Here is a 21,996-nt window from a genome sequence, read left to right on the forward strand (position 1 = left end):
ATTCCACAAGGTAGAGCTCCAGCACGAGCAATAAATGCTGCTGATTAGGGTAAGGTTAGGTTTTTCACATCAAGGTTTGAATTTATTAACAGTTAAAGTAAACAAAGTGCGTAACATTAGTCCACCACTCAGAACAGAGGAACATTACAATTGCTGCATCATTGACAGGGAAATATGGAGAGTGGCTGTTACTTGTATTGCTATTGCATACTTTAACATCACGTGTTAAAGGGAAAGTAGCCTGAGAAATGTCTATTTTATGTTGTAAGTGTCAAAATTAGTAGGATTTAGGAAACTGGTACTGGCTGCAGAAATTTAGGCTCAAAATTAACCTTGGGCCTTTGAGGGAGTTGGCTGGAGAGGGGGGGGAAAGAACCTTAAATCTAAAAGATGTGAAATAGTCAAATACAGGATGAGTAGTGCGAAGTCGTGTGCTTTGTGTTAATTGTTTGAGTGATTTTATTCCTTTTTTTGAATGTGCTTTAAGAGCTCAACATTTACATGAACAGTCTATAGCTGAACATATACTGAAGCAGTAACACCATTTGTTTTTTTTTCAAGATGTTGCAGAAAAAGCTTGATTATTTCAAAAAGTGCAACATAGAAATGCCATAAGCAAGGCAAGCTTATGGTTTTGATCGTTAAACAGTTTCTGTAGCTTAAAATTTGTAGGAGAAAGGTGTCAGGCATTTCTGGCATTTATGCTGACTTAGTATTCACACCAATAAACTCCAGAATTAAACAATAAAAAACAATTTGGCAATCCAACAATTAAGACGCACAGGTGTACAAAAATCTACAATATCTCCTGTTTCAGTTCTTGTTTGATTAAAGTTCAATCAATATATATTTCTATGACCAATGGCTGAAATAACAAGCAATGTGAAACAGGTTACTCATAATGAGAAAATTATTATCCAACTCTATAGCTGCTGTCAGCTCTACATAGTGTAGATGATTTTGGCCTCTGTGGGTTGTAAAAGCAAAACGATGAGCTGATAACTTTATTGTTTTGGTCTAGGGTGGATCCCCAGCTTCTCCTGTCCACATTTCAGTGTCCTTGAGCAAGACTGAACTGAGGACCTCACATGGTAACTTGCTATGCTTTACAATGCACAGAATAGTACCGCACCACCACAAAACAAAACAAAACGTTTCCAGACACTTTAATCTGCAATAAGTTTGTTCAATAAACATTTTCCAAACGTGGCAGGCGAAACCAAAAGCTCATTTGTATCCTCAGTCAAACGAAATACGGAAGCTCACTGTGTTATTTTCACAGGACTTATACCCTCGTCAACCTGTAGACTTCCCTCAGCCATAAAATACATCTTAACTTTGAAAACACCTGTGTGACGTAGTGAACAAATCAAAGAAATTCATATTTGTGTACTTTCAATCATCAACAGTGCACTGCTTTCAGCAAGTCACCATCTTAAAAAGTCAAACATTTACTAAATCTGAAGTCCCACCACCAGTGGATTCCAAAATGTGCATTAAAATGTTTAAACATTTAGCATGAGCTGGAGTTGAAAGTAAATAAATAAGATAAAAGCATGTGTGCAAATTCAAACATAAGTATCAATTCACTGGAAAATCAGTTTTGTTGAGTTCTGCTCAAAGGATGGACATCAACTTATTTGATGACAAAGTAATTAAATCAAATAAAATGTGAAGCAGTTATCAAATTAATGCTCCACAACAAACTGTGGAAGGAACAGAAAAGACGTGTTAGTTCTGTTGTGTTTCTCAGTAGAAAAGTTCAGAGTGGACATCGTCAGTAGAAAAAGGTGCCGAAGTCGCCTTTATTGTTGCGCCTGAATTGGTTTCCCTGAAGGGAGACGAAGATCTGGCGGTCCACCATATCCTGGACAGCTTGGCTACAACACCATTCCTTGTTTCTACTCAGCTGACGACTTAACTGCAACTTCCTGCTTGAAGCGGTGGCTACGCCACGGTCTGTGCCGTTGTTCTCCACGGATTCTGGCTGAACGTCTGCTGAGTTGCCGCTGCTGGTCGGTGCTGCGGGGTCTTCTAAAAACGAAATGCCCGATCAACATTAATTGCAACGCAGAAAATTTGTGCTCCGGATTCTAATCCATGTCTTTATTTTTTAAGCCATATTCTGACTAGGGCTGTCATGATGTCAGATTTTCATTGCACAAATATTGTGGCCAAAACAATTTACAGCAACAATATCAAGATATCTATATGGGTATCTATGAGTGTCTTGCTGTAGTTTGTCATCTCCACTGACACAAAGTAGTAGCAGCTACCTAGTTAGTTATTGTGCCTTCTTTTTCATTTTTGTGTTTTATGGTGGATGGCAACCTACATTAAGATGCATTAGTACGACCTACTATGACAAAGCAAGAATGGAAAGACATGGAACGATTAAAAGAGGTGCTGGATTACTTACATCACATAATCATATGGGTATTATCAAGTTTTAATTTTTATTGTCATCATCGGTATATCCTGACACCCCTAATTCTGACTGACAGTGCTACCTACCTTCACATCTGTCCAGAGGAACTCTGTGTTGTTCTCCGTTGTTTGGTTTCACTACAATCACCCCGTAGCCTTCATTATTGTGGATGACATTGTTCTCCATGGTGATGGACGGCATCACATCTAGCTCATCAGCAAAGTCCTGCACACATACACCAAACAAAAACAATAATCACATTCAATAAACAAATCAGGAGTAGGACAGCACTCTGCTCAAACAGTGTATTCCTACATTAAACCTCAAAAAGCGCTGTCATCATGCACAACATTTATTTACTTTTACTCTCACTTTTAAGTGTTTAAACTATGTTAATATATATGGGCAACTTGTGACCTTTCGGTCTCCTAGATTTTGTCAAAGAAAGTCATCTTATATCCGGTGTGCACGTTGTGGTAAATATGCTCAGCTTTTCTGTCATTGTAACTTTATGATCAGAGGTCATTTCATTTGGGGGCATCAGAGCCGCAGCTCGTCGCTTAGCCAAGATAGTGGTAAATGAATATGTGGTAAAAGAAGCAATTTTGGGGTTCAGTATATAGCCTAAGGACGCCTGGATGAGTGGTTAGGGGAGCCTGGGAATCGAACCTGTGAGCTTTTGTGAGATTGCTGGACAACCCAACAGTTACTCCAGAGTGTTAAGATGCATTGGCTGAATTTGGAATGAGGAAACACCTGAGCATGAATTAACTATTCAGGAGGAATGCTTTCCTGAACACACAAGAGACACTGAGGAATCTTGGTGGTATCTCTCCATATAAATAGTTGTTGCTGAATGATCGCAATAATAAAATTAATAACAGGAAGTATTTTTTATCCGAACAAGCGGTCTGACATTTTCAAAAATTCAAATCACTAGTTCTCACTTTCTTGCAACCAAAATTTGATTCCGGTAGTATGCAGCTGAGTAGCTGAATGTCACAAATCTGGCTAAATACAGTTTCAGAGCTGAAATCGGCATTAATTTGACTGTAGCATTTTCCAGGAAGGATTATTTTGATTTTCTTGATACTTTTTCATGCGAAAGTGTTGATATTCAAAGGTGTTACATATTACACCATCATTTATTTATTTATTTATTTTTTCAAAGAAGCTTATCTTTTGTACATTTCACAGGATATAATGTTACATTCAGTGGTTTAATTTCATCTTTAGATATCTGTACTGTTGACTTCAAGGTTTTCAATCTGTTTTATACAGATTTTTTCCCATTAGGTTGTAATTCAATATGCCAGGACACAATAATAATCTTAATGTCTTATTTGCATGGGCATACATTATATCATAATGTCAAACTTCTCTGAACTAAGTTAGGATATAAGCAATTGGTAGCACTGAACATACAATACAGCAAATCTGGGACAATCCCATCTGAAACAGGTTTTGGCGGTTTATGGCAAAACAGACTGCAATATAACCAGAAGTATTTCAAAAATGCATTAAGCAAGTTTGATGTAATAGTGAGATCGTGGAGCCCTGCTCAATTGAAACAGTGACAAGACAGCCTATGGAGCTGTTAAGTTTGGCTGAGTTGTTAAATTAGTTCAGAAGGGGTATACAGTCGTGGTCAAAGGTTTGTATATACACTTCTAAAGAAAATGCATACTATGGCAGACTTTAGTTCCAATGGTTTCAATAGCTCTTGTTTTTTTGTGGCGAAATGAGTGGAACACATACTACTTTGTCACAAATAAAAAACACTCATGAAGTTTGCTTTAAATATCAATTTATTATAGGGCTTCTGAAAATGTGACTAAATCTACTGGGTCAAAAATATACATAAAGTAACTTGAATAGAGGTGTCTAAGGAGCTCATCATTGATCTAAAAAAAGCACATTATTGATTTGAACAAGTCAAGAAAATCACTTGGACCCATTTCAAAGCTGTTACACGTCCCAAGCCTTTGGTTGATAAAAAAAAAAAAAAAGTGAAATTTTTCAGTTCTTAAGTTATGTTTAGCAAGATCTGTGGTACTCAACTTTTTATGCAGGATCAAATAACTCTGAGCTGCGAGAGAAGTACATTAATACTACACAGAGCCAAATTTGTTTGCCAGAAAGTGGAAAGTAGTGGAGATCTGATTCTTTTTATACGACAAACATTTTGTTTAAGTAAAAACTTCTTCTTATTAATTTGATTACTGTAAACATTCAGCAACAACCAACTTAATGAAAAAACATGTTAATTATCCATAAGGTTTATTGGATGTTCAAGTCAAATTTCAACTCAGTTCAATGAAACATGAGCAGTTTGTGAGGCTGAGAATACACAAGAATCACAAAAATGTTGAGATTCAGCTCTGAGGGCCAGACTTGAAAGAGAACCCTGAATATAACTTTCAACATGTTTTTTCTTTTCCTTTCTTTTTTTTCTTGAGAAAACCCATGACATTAATTAGGAAAAGTTCTCAATTGTGAGAGATTCCCTGAGATTGATTGAGATTCATTACGTGTATTTTATATACAAATAACTCTATATATGTTCTGTAATGTATGTAGTTTATGGACTGTTATGCAACCCTGTGTTGTATAATGAGGAATAAATTCCTTGTACCTTGACTATTTTTCGTACTAAGTCAGTATTTTCTTTTTTCTCCCCCAAACACTCCTAATGTTTGACGAGGTCATTTTGTCGTTTCTCACCTTTATGAGTATCCCGTCTTTACAGTGATGGATACCATTACCAACAAGACTGCAAACACTACCAGGGTAAATCTCCACACCGGCTCCCTACAGAAATGACAACACAAAGCAACATGACTGACCACATACAGTCACATTTACATTAAAGACAGGAACTAAACTGATCATCAGCTGTTCAATGTATCATCAGTATCATTGTGTCATGTTATGACATACTGTATGTTTGAGTCTAACAGCAGGTGCATCAGGTGGGGAACAGAAATAAACTGTAGGACTGGGTAACTGTAACATAGCCACTTTTCAACAGAGAAAAAGTTGTAGAAATGTAGAACGTATGTAGAAATAGTGGACAGATTTAAAAGTCAATAAGAGGCAGAATATAAAACGAGACAAACTACCACAGTGAGTGAGCATTGCAATTGTGCTTGATTCCAAGGGCAGTATCTAGATTTTGACTGGACAATAGGCCTCAGGATAACGCTTGCTCACTCACCTCAAGTAACAAGCTACAATAGCAGTTGACTTTATTTTGTCATTTTTAAATTAACAAATACAAGTTAGTTAGACAGCCATTAATAAACAAAATAATACATAATAATAAATACATACAAGTAGCACAAATAAAATATTTTTGAAACGTTCTTATTTTTACATGAGAAATAATTTCAATGTACTGCTTGGTTTCCTTTTCAAAAACTATATACAGAGGTTTAGAGTGGATAAATTTGGCTTTGTGTATATTATACGATCCTAAAATCATCAAGAATACTGTTTATCACCTGGATACATATCTACAGAATGTGCTTGCTAACTCCGAAAGACCAGCACTTCATAGGCAAAACATTTATTTGTAAACTTTTGAATAGTTTATTAGCCCATTATACACTCCCCTTGGGAGGAAAACAAAGCCAACCACAATGACTACAAAAACTTGGCCTGCAGGAGAACCCTCTCAGCAACAGGACTGCTCTGCATGTACAGAATGGTATGTATTTCAACAGGACATAAGAGTTCACAGAAACAGTACTGTTCTGCATCATTAACTATGCTAAGAATATCACAGTTGATAAACACATCCAGGTCCTTCTCAACCAGACAGGCTGGATGACAAGTAAAGTACAGTCTGTTCTCATAAAGTGCACAGCACTGCCTTCAGGTTAGCTGACAGGGCACTATATAGCAATGCAAAAACCAACCTGAGGAGAGGAATAGAAATGCCAAAGAGGCATATAAGCCTACAGCTCATACAGACCTAAGGGAGATTTATTTGCTTTTATTAAAACAAGTGTACCCTTAAACTTTTGGCTGTGATGTTTGAGTGAAATTATCGTTCCACATTGAAGACCACAGAAATAAATATTTGGGCCACATAATTCACACAGCAATCATGTAGGCTCATGATATAAATATCACCAACAACTGAGCACCTCTCAGTGTGAGGGCTAACGGTGGGTGGCTGGTAAATTTTAGCACAACACCCAGCCCTATACTGGATGTCAGTGTTGTTCACTAGCTACACAGCGGCAGGCAGAAGAGCTTTTTAGAGGGTCATCTTAAAGGGATATTCCGGTGTAAATTTAATCCATGGTCTAACACACCGTGACACCAAGTAAGGCCCCTCCTCGAGAGATTAAGCTTGCAGATGGCTATCTTGTGTAGTTTTAGCAACCTCAGAAAAAGACCCTTCGATAACAATACACTGCAGTATATGCCTCCAACAAGAAGCCACCATCAAAAAGCCACAGATAGTGCTCAGAACTGCACCAAACTTCAGCAACAGTACAAATAGGGTCCCAGCACATAGTTCGAGGCATCAAACTGCAGCTAGTTTAGCCAGATTGCTATTGTTAAGTCAACACAACTCATAACTCTCCTGCCGCAGCTTCCTGTTGTGGGGAAGTCCCTGCAAGTATTGAGTGCAGTAGAGTTCTGCAGCTCAAGGATGAAAATGTATGATTATTACTCCACGGAAACGCAATGTGTCTTGCCTACCAGTTTATAACAATTATTATCGAGAGTGGACGGGGAAAAGAACGGAATTGAGCATTTCTAACTGCACTCGGTAATGGTCGCGTTGTGCTTCCCCACAACAGGAAGCTGTTGCAGGAGATTGGTGCGTTGTGTTCACTTTCCAATGGCAATCCGACTGAGCTAGCGGAGGTTTGACGCCTTGAACTATGTGCTGAGACCCTAATTTGTACTGTTGCTGAAGTTTGGTGCTGTTCTGAGCATTATTTGTGGCTTTTTGGTGGCGGTTTCTTGTTGGAGATATATACTGCAGTGTTTTGTTTTTGTGCAGTCTTTTTCTGAGGTCGCTAAAACTACATAAGATATCCGTCTGTAAGCTTGATCTCTCGAGGGGGGCTCTTACTCAGTGTCATGGTGTGTAAGACCATGGAATAAACTTACACCAGAATATCCCTTTGAACCCACAGAAAATCATCAGCTGCCCTCTGTCCTCCCTGGACAACACCTTCATCTCCTGCTGCCTCAGTAGAGCCAATCACAATCATTAAGGACCCCTTACATCCTGGCACTCACCTGTTGCCCTCATGCAGGTGCCACAGGACCATCAAAGTACAGATCAGACTCAAAAAACGTTTCTTTCCCTGGACCATACACACTCTACTTTCAAAGTATTGCTACTATTTTGATGCAAAAAATACATATATTTAATAGTCCATATTTCTTGTGTTTCTACACATCAATCAGCATAATCAAGCAATCACCTTGGAGCCGTACAGGTCACACATTTTCATGGTGAGTTGGGCAGATGTTCGAACAATAACTCCGGTGGTCTCACACTGTAGCACACAGTTCTCCATATTCAGAGTCCCCTGACGCACACCTAACAGAAACCAAAGCAGGAAAATACACAAAAGGAGAGAGTTATAATGTTAACAGACTGCTTATGTTACATTGTATTTCTTGGCAATATGTCTGCACAAGATGGTATACAATAATAATAGTGATAAAGACGATTATGATCATTGGTATATAATGATGACATGATAATTTTGCCTACAAAACATTCATGTATTCATGTACACTCACACAGAATGCCCTCAATTGCATCGTGTTGGATGAGCTTGATGTTGGACAGCGTGACATCAGCTCCTGTGGACTCCACAAATGAGCCATCCTTGTTTTTCTTCTCAATCACTACCTCATCAGGAGGCCCAAAGCCTGGCACACAAACAACACAAGAACCAAGATAGCACAAAACAAAGAACAATGTCATCATAGCTGCTCTACAATTCAAGTAAATAGGTGTGTGTGTGTTTTGTTAGACTGCACATGAATGTTAGGTTCAACCTCCCCAAGGAAATTTAATGTGAATGTAACCCCTCCTCCCACAGGGGCTTATTCAACAGTAAAACTCAACTAAAAACAATCAGAGTCAAGCCAGTTTACAAACAATAATGCCCATAAACAATTTATGCAAACAAATAAAGACATCTAAAACATACTAGTGTTGGGAATCGATATTGATAATTGATTAATTAGTTCGACGGCTGTTTGCAATGTCTGCAAAGTAAATGTTTCGAGGGGTGGTGGTAGTACTGCAAAGTACAAGCCTACCAATTTAATCAAGCACATCCAACAGCACCATGCTAAGGAGCATGCTGAATTCCTGCAGCTTCACAAAACCAAAGGAACAGGAGACAGTACAGCCCCACAACTAACTTTGGTAAATGCACTTCAACGACGCAAAAAAGTTTCCGACGGAAAGCTTGAAAGCAGTGGCAATGACACAGAAGTTTTAGATTACACTGTTTCAGATGCTCAATCATGGAATGCTTTGAGCCAAGGTACTCTCTTCCATTACGCAAGTATTTTTCCGAGACCAGTATACAGTTTATTATTAATTCAACAACAGTACTGGATCGGTATTGGGTATCAACAGATAAACAAAGCCCATGCATTGGTATGGGGACTGAAATAGTCAGATATGTGCATCCCTAACTGAAAAAAGGAGAAAGTTATGGGGAGAAAGACTGAAAAAAAGAGTGCACAGGAAAAATACTGCTCTTTACCTGTATTCTGTTTGTGTCGGTGATATATTCCACAGATACAAAATAAAATCTGTAGTGAAACACTGCCATTATGTTGATAATGACTGTCGCACAGGTCATTTTTAGGTCTATTTTTGTCAAGACCTGCGCACTTGTCACAGTTAACTATAAATCTCAGACATGCCGCTGCAACCTCGCTTGACATCGACATGCTACCCATGTGTCTGCCCCAACCTGTTAACATGGATGCTGGAATGCAAAGCAAGAAGTTCTGCCGTGCACATGTGCTGCTCGTGCACCCAGTGTGTCCAGTCTGTTATAATGCAGTTGGGGTATTCAGCTGACCCAAAAAACTCACATGATGGCCGGGTAGGTCAACTCACATGACCTTAACAACAGTGAAACTCAGACCTTTTTGTACAATATCTGCAATAACGTACAATAAAATTCCACATCTTTGTCACAGTTTTTTTAGTTAACAATCTAGAGATGTGCATAAACAACAGGAAGAATAGAGAAAAGGGTCTAAAAGAAAAAGGAGGAGCTGAAAAGCTTAGAGAGAAAAGTATGCAGGCATTACAGGTGACCAACTGCTTGGTCATAATCCTCAAGAAGCAAGCAATGCTGAGTTGAGGAGCACACGGAAGCAGTATGATTGATCTTTAATTAATTATAGGCTATGGCAGCTAATGTGTTTGGATAAAATTAGCTTGAGCTTATGAAGTGACGCCACTGACACAAGTTTGTATTAGCCTATTGTTTATGCAGCCTGATTTGTTATACAAGTTTCCTCTGCAGTGCCTAATAAAATGTGTCCTGGGGATAAGTACCTCAGGGGGCAGTATCATCTGTGTGAATGGAAAAGGCAGCGGCGCAGAACAGAGGTGTGTCAGTCTGATGGTGTTCACAGACTGACAGCTTAACTGATCCTTCACTTATCAAAAAAGAGTAATGTGGCACACTTCAACTCACAAAGCAACACTATTCAAAATGCACTGCCCCAAACCCATCCATGGTCCTGAATTTCAGCTGTCTAAAAGTCGCTTAAGTGAGCTCTACTGAGAGCTGTTTCTGTGCCTGCACCTTTAAATGCTAATGAGCTCCATCTGCCAAAGCCTGCTTTGCCTGCTACCCGCCCCTCTCAGGGAGACGATGCTGCTAGCGGTACCATGCGCTAATGTTTTACAGTGTATGTATTGCTAAGGTTCGCCGAGATGCTGTCATTCAACCATACCAGTTTGACCCAGAATCGGACCCAGAAGGAGAGGCTCCTGAAGAAGTACAGACTCAGCGGCTGCAGCAGGACATTTCAGAATGTTAGTTAGTTAGTGTGTCTGAATGTTAGTTTGTTCTATGTGTTGTTACAGTTACTACCATGTAACTAATGGCTAACAGCTAGCGAAAACTGTGTTTGTCTCCAACACAGTCTCCAAACTCTTGGACAATCTACACGTCTCCAGACTTCTTACTGTGACAACCAAGCTCCATCGTAATATTATTAACATTACACTCGCTTCAAACGCCATTGCACAGTGGACCAAAGTGGAGCTATCTAGTTAATCAATTTCAAGCTGACTTCACCATAATCGTAGGCAACTGTTAATACTATCAAAATGTGGCGACACTGACTGATCCTTTTACGAGGGTCAGTGTTGAGGCAAAGCCTGCTTTGTACTGACCCTCGTTACTGAAGCAGTCCGATGTGAAATGGTTAACACATACAAGCTAACACGAACCGCAGCCAGCACATTGTCATTAAAAATGAACTACAACCACTGTCTCTTCTGTTCCTCTGTAGCTGGGACAGAATATAGGCACTTGTGTTGATTTTTACAACCAACAACGGAGCAATTTGCGTGTCTAGCTCTGAGCGACAACATTGCGAAACATTGCTATCTTACCGCTGGGCAAACCGAACTTTACCTCTGGGATGAATGCCCCACTCTCAGATATCTCCTTTCAGCACGCAGAGGAGGCCTGCCTATGAAAATGACTCCTTTCATTATATAACAAATTGTGTCATCCTGTGGAAAAGAGTGTCATCCTGTTTGTCCTACTGACTGGTTGTCACATTTCTGCCTGAAAACAGTGTCTGTCTCCAGCAGCAGAGCTAGGCGGCTCCCGCAGTTGTATCACATGATTTAAAGCAAAAAACTTTAACGCACCATCTCTTTGATGCCCTCCACTATTGTGTTGTTGAAGTTACTGTCTCTGGGAACTATTGAAAAAAACTAAAACTAAAAAATCACTGAGTGAGAGTCAGACAGAGTCTGCAGTTTCCTGATAGCGATTATGTAATCATATAATTTAGAGCACAATACATAACTTTGTCAATTTCCACAATGTATGATGGGTCAGGATCTCAAACACAACATGTATCAATATGATTATAAACAGTCAGCCAATTCATGTTTAGATTAAGAGGTGGAAACCCGAGGAAACTTGTTGAAAGAAAAAAAAAAGCGCAGATCTCGTCATGTCATGTTGTGTATCGTAAAGCCTCTTTTGGTTCTGCATTGGCAACCTGCTGAATCAACTGACATACTGGTGCAGCTTTATGCCGGCACTACTTGGTTCAGTGTGTACAAACAAAGGCGGACAAATTGCCTTCGCAACACTAATAATGTGGAGTGTCTGTGTGAGGAGGGCTAGTGTTACTTGTAACGTGTAACCAATCAGATATTGATGTGGGCAAGATATAGAGTTAGGCTACAGAGTGGTTACTTCCAACAGAGAGAGGCAGCTACCTCAGACGGGAATTTTTCAATTAATTTTACCCTCTATACTGATGGAGTCTGGTAGGAAGATGGTGCTGCTGACATTGTAGATTCCTGGAAGAATAATGACCACGTCACCCTGATGGCACGAATCCACTGCAGCGACTGGGTCTGTATGGAACTAAAAACACAGTTTAGGAGAGTCAGACAGCTTGAACTAACCCACTGTGTTTGTAAGTGCATTATAGGTTGTAGCTAAGCCTGAGCACTCCAGTATCCAATGCTTACATAACCCTGTTCAACCAAGGCGCTTCAGGTGCTGGTTCAGAGCCAGTGCCCTGGAAACCGTTATTTACTTTCAACAGCCAAAGAACTGGCTCCTAGCCAGGAAAACTGGTTCCAAAGTGACACCAACACTTTGCTAGTTTAGAACAAAGAGCTAAACAGCTAAACTTATTAAACTGTTTACTATAACTAAATCTGTTTACTAAAACTAAAACTGCTTAATTACTTGGGTCAATGTAGTCTGCCATGGTTGTTTCTAGCAATGCTGGGAAATTGGAGATGTATACGGTGACAGAATGATGCAACTCTGCGGTGGCCTAAGGAATAGCACATCGGTTCTTAAAAAGTGTTGTCGAAAAGTGGTAACTGGTTTTAGATGACACTGTTTCCTTCCCTTTGTTTGTACTAAAGTCCAGAAAAATAAATAAATAATGATACTTTGCGACACATCTTCTTGTAAGTTCTTGTTCCAGAATGTTTACAGTAATTAATGCCAATAAATACTGTTTCATTTTCAAAAATGTATATCTCCACTAGTTTTCATTTTCTTGCAATCAAATTGAACTTTTGTGGAAACTAAAAAAGTTTGATCACATCTAGAAATGATTTGGTCCTGTATAAAGTTAGTGCCACAGCTAAATACAGTTTTAGAGCTGGAATCCCACTTTTAAAAAATATTTTGACTGTATACCATTTTCCCAAAAAGAATTATTTAAATTTCCCTTAAATGTTCACGTGAAGGTGTTAAAAAGGTCATATTATGCACATTTTCAAGTTAAAAATTTTATTTGTGGGTCCAAGTAAAATAGGTTTACATACTTTATCATGTACCTTTATATAATATATATAGTATTATCATTTAATAAAAACACATTTGTTTTCTCATATGGTGCATCGCTGCTTAACCCATTTTCACACTGTCTTGAATGCTCTGTTTTAGCTAGTGAGACATCTTGGATGTGCATGTGCATTACTTTACAGGTAGGATGTGGCCAATGAGAGGCAGAGTAGGGCAGGTCATGTCGAGCAAGGTAGCGTGATCCTAAATAATGCTGCTACAGCTGGTAACCATGGCTGCTCCGTACATGTTTGTGGCCGGATCTTTTACCATTGCAATTTCTCTACATCACATTAGCAACTGTATATCTGCTGACTGAATGTGGTGTATACATTTTATAATATATTTATAAATATATATATTTATATAACAGTTGTTAAATAATGCAGCACATTAGTTACGGAAGTAAAGGCTCAACTCCAAACCAGGAGTTTCAGGCAGTGCAGGAGCAGTCTTTTCGGTGGGAGAGAGTAAGGTCCTTTGGTGTAGACTAGGGTTGGGCGAATGGACGGTAATTTTATCTATCAGCAATAGGCTCAACACAGCACTGACTGGTTTGTTGGAGCTGGTATTTTGGTCTAATTTTGAATTTTTATTTTGTGTGATCAAAATGGACCCGTGGGTTGCAGTCCTGCCCTGTTCATATTAACTGTGTGTGAAGCACTGACCTGAATCCTAGTGTCTTCAGAGGAGCCCAGAGGTTGCAGTCTGTCACTGAGGAGGGACTGGAGCTGGAAGTTGGTGCAGGAAACTGTGACCACATGGACCACCTTCATGCCTGATGCCCTCATCCCACGGCTCTGCACGCACTGCTGTCTGTTATTTCCTTTGCAGCCTAGCACGTACCTGAAGAGGAGGTGATGGGAATAAGGATGATATTTACAGAAGGGGGGATAAGGATGATATTTACAGAAGGTAGTGGCAATTGTGGGCACGGCATTTGAAGACAGAGAATCTCAATACATCTCTTACCTCAACAGGGGGTTCTCGATGATGTGCAGCTTGCGTTTCAACATCTCCAGCTGGTCGTAGAGCTTAAGACCCTCCACCATAGACACGTTATCCAGCTCTGAGTCCGAGTCAGTGCTGAGGCTGCTGCGCACCAATGAGAACTGCTTAAAGCACTGGGAGCAGTTTTCCAGTAAAGACTGATACTCTGCCACCAGGCCTGCTGGGACTCTGCCCTCTAAGATGTCATAGTATCTGAGGTAAGACATAATTTCAGTTAGGATTCCTGGAGATGAACCAACACTAACGAATATGACATAATCCGCCTGAAACCAAGTTTACTCACAGCCTGAGACGAGGCTCCACACAACGAACAAAGTAGTCAAAATCATCATCTTCATCTTCCTCATCCCACAGTCTCCAGATGTGTTTATAGAAAAACCTACAGATACAAGAGAAAATAGAAAAAAGAATCCAAAGTTAACCGCAATCTTTATGATTTAAAATATGGAGAAACAACATGTGTGCTTCAAGCACAGAATCAGTTCAGGAGAGTTCCACCTGAGGTGCTCGAGAGCAAGGGCAGTCTGATCAAAGTCCCCAGACTCATCGTAGACCACTTGGAGCTCCTGCAGGTGGACTTTGTGCTGAGTGGCATCCAGCAGAGACTTCATGGCTTCCTCATTGAGTTCACAGCCTCTGCTGTCACACTGCAGGGGCAGCACCAGCTCCACACATGCCTTCAGGTTTTTAAAATCCACATCACGCACCTGAAATCATTAGCAGCAGGTGAATAATTTTAGGTCATTTCAACACAACACAGGGTTGCGGAGGTTACGACACTGTTTACACTGTCATGGTTACAGCTACATTGACTCTATCTTCCTTCTCTGTTGTAGTCTGTATTATCTTATTATCGATTGTTTGTCCACCTGTTTGACTGATGAACCATAGGCTCATGAGAGGTAGCATTTAATCCCACATGTATACTTGTATCGATGAGTTTACATTTTAAGGTTGCAATTCAGATCAAGTTTTGATTCAAACATTGTTTTCAAACAAATCAGACAATCAAGTCTTGATCTGTGAAGACACTCCTACATTCTACCCTCAAAATAGTATCTGGACTTTTCTCTTAAATGATGTTATTATTACGTTCTTATCTTTACCCTGCAAACTCCGCAAATATTGGTCAACAACCATGCAGGGTAAATTGGGTCTGTGGGCTAATGCAAAAGAGCTGGGCAAATAAATGTTCCACCAAATCCCAGTTTTGTCTCAGGAGTTAAGTACACTTAAAATATTAATGTAGACATCTATGAAAGTTGGTCTCACCTCCACCAGAACATCAAAGACGTCAGTAGACCACTGAGCTAACCAGTCGCTCGGCTCCAACACCTTTTCCAAGTAATCTGCTGTGAAGGCCTTTACCTCGGAGGGCTTACAGTCCCCTACACATGAAAATATACAAATATACAATGTATAATGACTCAGGGGGATTACTTTTAACATTACAATGCATTCAAATATGTAAGAGTGTATGTCCAAATTACCAAGCACGTAGTCCTGGTACGCCTTGAACCTCTCATAGAACAGCAGGTGGCTGGTCTGGAAGGTGTCAGGAAGACTTGAATTCACACCTTTTTGATGCTCACATCTCTGCAGCCGAGTCACAGTCTTTTCAGTATTAAAATGGTCTGTGCTACTGCCATCATCATCACCATCACTTTCACTCTCGTCTTGGTCCTCCTCTTCATCCTGAAACAGTGCTATTTGGGGGGAGGATGTATGATGAAACAGCTGCAGAACATCTTTTGTTTTTACTTTGCTTTTTTTGTGGGAATAAGCTTTGGTTGTTCAAACTTTCTCTAGCTCTAATGTCAATTTTTCCTAAGTGTTTTAGACATTTCTGACTTAAACAGGTTGCACCTCACAGACTTGTATTTACAGAGAGAATGGTTATTAGTAGATATTTACATCCACTAACCACCAGTTATAACAGTTATACTGCAAACAGTACCAACTGACAAAGACAACATTAACTTGCTCACACCTATGATTGGTTGAAATGTTGTATCTGATACTGCAAAAATGCTCTTTAAAAAGCTCATTTTAATTATTCTCATATAACCAGAATTGTGTAAAGCAACAAGAGTTGATGTCCCACTATGCAACCTGCTGAAAAAGTTGCTGCTTGACTTTACTGCAACGTCTTCACCATCCAGCTATACAGGCTCAAGTGAATGTAATACACTAAGTATTTTCAAAGAAAAAACGAAACAAAAATAACTTGGGTGGCAAGTTAATGAAACACTGAGTTGGTAGAGAATTCAATATAATCCTGTCACTTACAATCAAGGAAGTAGTGCGCTTTCAGTGCAGCATAAACTTTGTTTCTTATCATGCATTTTCACTGTTATTCATTTTCTGCAAATGTATTATTTATGGCAAAAGTCAAGCTTGCTAAAAAAAAAAAAAAAAAATGAATGAACACTGGCCCCAGAGGGAAAACCAGGCAAAAATATCAGCACCTTTCAGTTGTATCGCAAATCCAAATGCCATCACCCAACCTACTGTTACCGAACCTTAACCTGGAACAATTGGCCAGGATGTTTGTAACTTCTCCACTGCTGAGGGGAGGGAAGCTAGCCCTGCCCCTTGCACTGACAGTCCCACACACCAGAAAGCACAAAAAGTGGGCTTTGACATGTCGTGGCTATCAGAGAAGAATTTCAAATGTTTGGTGTAACAAAACAAAACAAAACAAAACCTTACATCAAATGCTGGCTTTTCTTGTGTTGTTGAAATTAAGTATAGAATATCACTCCTATGTTGAGTCTAGTCCGTCCATACATCCAGCCCCCAATATGATTATTTCTCCTTTGATACAATTTCTGATAGTTAATTCAGTTTTTTGGCTGATGCAGCGTACCATCTACAGAGTGCTGTTTGCATAAACCAAATCACTATGTTCTATGTTCACAGATAAATATAAATATAGAGATGCTCACAGATGAACATGCATTACAAATGTAATTCTGTTCTGTAGGTTTGTGAATTAAACTAAATTGTAACAATGCATCAACCTCATAATCAAAGACAGACTAATATGTTTAACTTGTCTAATACATGTAAAGCACATAGTCATTAGTGCATTATTACTGTTGTCTATAAATAAAGACCCGATAGTGAGCAGAACAGCTGGACCCCCAACAACCCCCCCGCCCCATTTTGGAAAAAAATTATTTGCCTCCCAGCACTGCCATAGTACCACACACCAGCAAGAACAGAAAGACAGGATTTCTCCTGTCTTGGTATTCAGTGGCAGACAGAGGAATATCTCATCATGGCTCTACAAGACATAGGTATGGTTTGGTGTAAACAAAACTACTAGTGTTTGCTGTATTACTGCAGTTTTTCTTATCTGGCTGGGTGTTGGAGTGTTTGAGTTACACCACTGCATATGGTGTCCTCTTCAAGTTGCTCTTGAGAAAATGCTGATTTTTTGTTAGCAGAGTTACAGCCCTACTTTTGGTGTGCAACTCAGGAATTCATTTAGTTGTCCCCTGCAAAGTTGATTTTTGATTTTCACCAGTGCAGATTGAACTTCTGATTTGAGATTAAAAGACCGGCTCATCACTCCTCATACGTACTTACGGACCTCTTGTATGAATCCTTCTGCTGCCAGCAAATACAATGAATCGTACCTGGATGGCACACTTTGCAAACATACAAAAATGAAATTGTGCATGTGTGACACCTCTTCTGCCACAACCTCATCCTAGGGTAAACACTGCGTCACAAAAAATAAAATGATCTTGAGCACAGACAATGAGCTTGTCTGTCAAATCCCATAAATCCTAGGAGAACTGGGGGCGCATGACCCCCCAATACTGGGAAAAATATGATTTGTGTTCCCACTCTAAACATAACTAGCAGTGTTGGCCAGAGCAATGTAGTTTTCAATGGCGGGCAGGATGACAGATGTTTTGTTAGCAGAGTTACAGCCCTACTTTTGGTGTCCAACTCAGAGATTCATGTAGTTGTAACCTTCAAATTTGATACTAGATTTTCACCCCTGCAGTATCATCACACCTCAAATGTACTGTACGGTGCACTTTGCAAATGTATAAAAACAAACTCCATCCAAGGGGAAACACTGGAATTTGTGGCTGGAGTTGAAAAGGGCCGTTCATGCCTGATCCCTGTGCAACCTGACAGAGCTTACGCCTGATTGAGACCAGTCACAGACTGTGTTGTTATGGTGGCCAAAGGTGCATCTACTAACTACTGACTTATAAAATCACTTATATAAGATATATGATATAGTTTTCAATTAATTTATATTACTTTGTAGAAATCTGTTTTCACTTAAACATTAATAGGTTGTTTTGGTGTCGTTTTTCTTTAGAAAGCCGGATTCCATTCATAGAAGCAATAAAACAGGAAAACAGACAGGGTGAATACTTTTTATAGACACTGCAATTATATCGATGACTCCATTTGGAAATGCTTATGGAAATGATAGCAGGCGGTTTTGTGAAATAACATTAACTCATTTCGACTTTAGGGTGGGAGGGATTGTTGCATTGAACAGCGGTGACAGTTGGCCGTGTGTTTTCAGTGTAATGTGTCAATCCAATGAGTGACAATGACGCTGATGGATTATATCGTTATTCTATAATAACCACAGCACATTATTTTAATAAATCAATACACATTTTCACGAATCTTTGTTTCCATTATTTAATTACTTTGAAGGCTTGATATTGGTATATTATTGCTCTTGTAAATGATAAGTTGTCTAAAAAAAAAACAAAAAAAAAAAACTTAATACTAATTGCATTAGCAATGTTAGGGGAACGGACCTTGCCCCCCCCCCCCCCCCCACCAGCGGTCCAGGGGAGCTGGAAGAGGTCAGGGAGTCAACTGGGAGTCAACAGGGCCATCCACTGCGTTAGGATGGCACTGTTGCTGCCGCGGTAGACAGTAAGTTAGATGACGCAGGACGAAGTTTGTAAGGAAAGCCGAGACGTTTCCAGAATGACTATCCGAAAACGTTCGCTGTGGGCTCAGAGAAGGTGGAACGTTCCCGTGACGTGCAGTGGTTTGTGGGGGTCGCTTTAATGCAGAAAACCAATTTTAACTTAAACACACAATGACCTACCTACAAACTACATTAGAATTGAGTTAGGCCTATATAACCTGGTTTCTCTCCAACAGCGAAAATGGTGGAGAAAAAAAAAAAAAAAGCTCAATGCCAACAAGAAAGAAAGAGCATGACACACACCTTTACTTGTAGCGGACACATTATGTCCCACTTTAGGAGTCCCGTTGTCCTCTTTCATGTCGAGTTCAACGTTAACGTAGGACTCCAAATCAAACACCGCGACATCGGTCATGTCTCCGGCTTCCCTCGCTCCAGCAGAAGGGGTTTCCCGTGCTTCTTGTTCCATGTAAAACATGCAAAAATATGCCTACTTCTGACTACGTCGCCAAATGTGTTGTAAAGGACCAAAAGCCAGTAGCGGTAAAACGTTTTGTCAGTTTTACAAGAAAAATAACACTAGACAACTGTGACAGCACACACCCAGCAACTTTCAAAATATTCCCGGCAAGATGCAAGGACGTTAAAACTATGGATGTCCCGCCCCTTCCTCTTCTTCTCTCGGTTTAATGGCGATCGAGAAAGATGTTAAGGTTGCATATCGCCACCTACTGTACAAAAGTGTGTAACATGATGTTCTTTTTCCCTATTTTAAAATTCTACCCAGAAGCATCGAGTGTCATAAGAACGTCAAAGTAGATTTCCTTCACTCATCACCTTAAAAACACTGATCTGTGGTTGCGTTTGAGGAATATCTGATAATAAGCTAATTTAATGTGACACACCTTGACGGTGGTGGCCCATGTATCATCTGATCTGGCAAGCGAATAAACAAGTCAATATTTTGTTTTTTTCTGTTTTTCTGCATGAACCAAGCATTGAAAACTGATGTGTGTTTTCCCATTTTCACCTCACAACAAAAGATATTATAAACAAGAAGACCAAAACGAAATAATGAATATAATTTACATTGTCTGTTATTGTTATGCCATTTCCCACGTTACATGTCTGCTGTGTGGCCAGGCGTTGCGCATGGTCTGGTATCTCTGGTTGCTAATAACATTTTCAATAAAGCATTGGTGGAAAAAATAGTGGAGTGAATTTTTGATACAATATATAACAACTTATTTTTATCAGGTGGACAGAAATATGACTTCAACAAATACTAATATATTATTCCATACATGCTCCATGTGCAAAAGAGGCACTTGTTTGCCAACAGGTTTATCATATTGTTGGGACCCACAGTTGCAGTCCTTTATTGTGGACTTTAAATGTTTAAAATGGACTCTGGGGAATCCTGGGAAACTAGTTCAGTTCAGTCTTCACACCTAGGTGCAAATTCAGCTTTGAACAACTCTTGGTCAGGGTAACAGATCAGACGGAAACTCTGATTTGATTTATTAGTCAAAATTCCAGCTGCTTCTCTTGGTTCTCTCTCTTCTCTGCCTCGTTCCCTACAGGGCCGCCGGCCTTCGAGCTCTCCTCTCCTGGATTCTTCTGGGCCTACAGCTGCTGAAAGTTGCCAGCTGCATTTCCAGCAGGTCCAAAGAACTTCTCCTCACATGAGTGATGCGAGGTCCTGCTAGTATTCCACCTCAGTTAGCACCAGCAGCTGCAACGCAAAGCTTACCAGCTAACTACACAATCCAAGGAACATGACGCAAGTTAGAACCGAGCCGCTATCGCTCCCTCTCTAGCAAAGGAAAGGAGCAACTAGTTTCCTTCATCCACTGGTTTTCTTTTTTTTTAACATTTGGGATAGAAAGTGGATTTATATTCACTCTCACCTGCCTTAACGAGCCATGGAGCTGCTGAATACCTTTGCTCGGATTAAACACAGACAAACACAGACCTTGGTACCTGTTGCAGCTAATGTCCAAGTTATTCTGGCAGTTTGGGGCAAATCAATTAATGGTAAAACTCCTTTGAGTGACCTAACTTTGCTCATCCTTGTGAACACAGGTAGTTTATTAGCCTTTGGCTTCCGGCCTGGTGGCTTTAACCAACGAGGCTTACTTCAGCTCCACCCACGCTCCACCTCCTTGGCCATTTTTGATTAACCGGGAATTAGGCGGAGTCTGGTAGGCCTACAGCTAATGGCGGGCGGCCAACTGGTGACATCACACTGGCTCTGTCCACTATTTTATACAGTAAATGGTGACAAAGATAGTTCAGACTCAGATAAAAACACGGACCATCAACACCGTCTTCCATGTCCCATTACTAACTTCTCTACTAACTATTAGTAAATCCACATGGAGTTTAGGCTCGCTTGTCCATTCGGTAGAGATGAAGAACACTCAGAGACACAGCTGACTTAAGTAACATAGCCAGGGAGGAACAACATGGCAATACAACTGTGTGCACAGTGTAATTCCAAGTCAATTCCCCACAAACATTCCCACTGTTGATTATGTCCACAGCTCAGGAAAATACCGATACATGGTTATTTGTTTAAGAACAACTAAGTGGGAAGTTACTGCAGAGCTACTCACCTCTGTGCGAGTGAGGAACAGAAAGCAAATGCATACAGGACAGTTAATCTGCTGCCAGACTTTTTTTACTCTTGTGTCGTGCAGTGGTTCATACCGTGAGTCAGTCTCGCATGTTTCACACCAAGTGCTAGCCACATAAATAAAACCAGCAGACACAGCCAACACCACAGTAACAAAGAATCTAGTTTTTTTTACAGTGACTAGGCTTTTGAACTGGAATGAGCATCATCACAAGTCATTTAGAAAGACCCTCTGAGCCACAGGACTGTGATCTTTAACCTGAAAACTGAATCTCACGCTATACACAAGTCTGCACTGTGGTTTGACCTCTACAGGAAGAAAACTCTGTTCTTTGAAATAAATCCAATTATAACACACGCACTTAATATCCGCATATTGCTTCAGTCCACTGTAAATAAGGACCAAGGACCTCCA

At 40.0% G+C, this 21,996-nt stretch overlaps 1 protein-coding gene across 2 annotated transcripts; it reads right to left on the bottom strand.

Annotated features, from left to right (window-relative positions):
- Positions 1-430: 430 nt before the first annotated feature.
- On the bottom strand, positions 431-19,606 carry shcbp1 (SHC SH2-domain binding protein 1). Of its 2 annotated transcripts, none has more exons than XM_037095459.1 (13): positions 19,247-19,606; positions 15,510-15,725; positions 15,292-15,407; positions 14,518-14,726; positions 14,303-14,398; positions 13,981-14,211; positions 13,677-13,854; positions 11,946-12,066; positions 8,207-8,338; positions 7,882-8,000; positions 5,153-5,239; positions 2,515-2,653; positions 431-2,031 (listed from the first exon to the last, which is right to left on the bottom strand). In XM_037095459.1, the coding sequence occupies exons 1-13, from the start codon at positions 19,419-19,421 to the stop codon at positions 1,778-1,780; spliced, it is 2,073 nt and encodes a 690-aa protein (XP_036951354.1). In that variant the 5' UTR covers positions 19,422-19,606; the 3' UTR covers positions 431-1,777. The 2 variants fall into 2 exon arrangements, with proteins under 2 accessions (XP_036951354.1, XP_036951353.1); XM_037095458.1 differs by having other exon boundaries at positions 431-2,034; positions 19,247-19,605.
- Between the last annotated feature and the right edge of the window lie 2,390 nt (positions 19,607-21,996).

Source organism: Acanthopagrus latus, chromosome 4 (genome assembly GCF_904848185.1).
Source record: "Acanthopagrus latus isolate v.2019 chromosome 4, fAcaLat1.1, whole genome shotgun sequence".
NCBI lineage: Eukaryota > Metazoa > Chordata > Actinopteri > Spariformes > Sparidae > Acanthopagrus > Acanthopagrus latus.

Coding starts and splice junctions, on each gene's coding strand:
- shcbp1 (XM_037095458.1), bottom strand. CDS start 19,421: ATGTTTTACATGGAACAAGAAGCACGGGAAACCCCTTCTGCTGGAGCG. Junction 8,339..11,945: donor AGACTCCATCAGTATAGAGG/GTAAAATTAATT, acceptor TTTGTGTGCCAG/GCTTTGGGCCTCCTGATGAG. Junction 5,240..7,881: donor GTGACCTGTACGGCTCCAAG/GTGATTGCTTGA, acceptor TCATTTCTGTAG/GGAGCCGGTGTGGAGATTTA.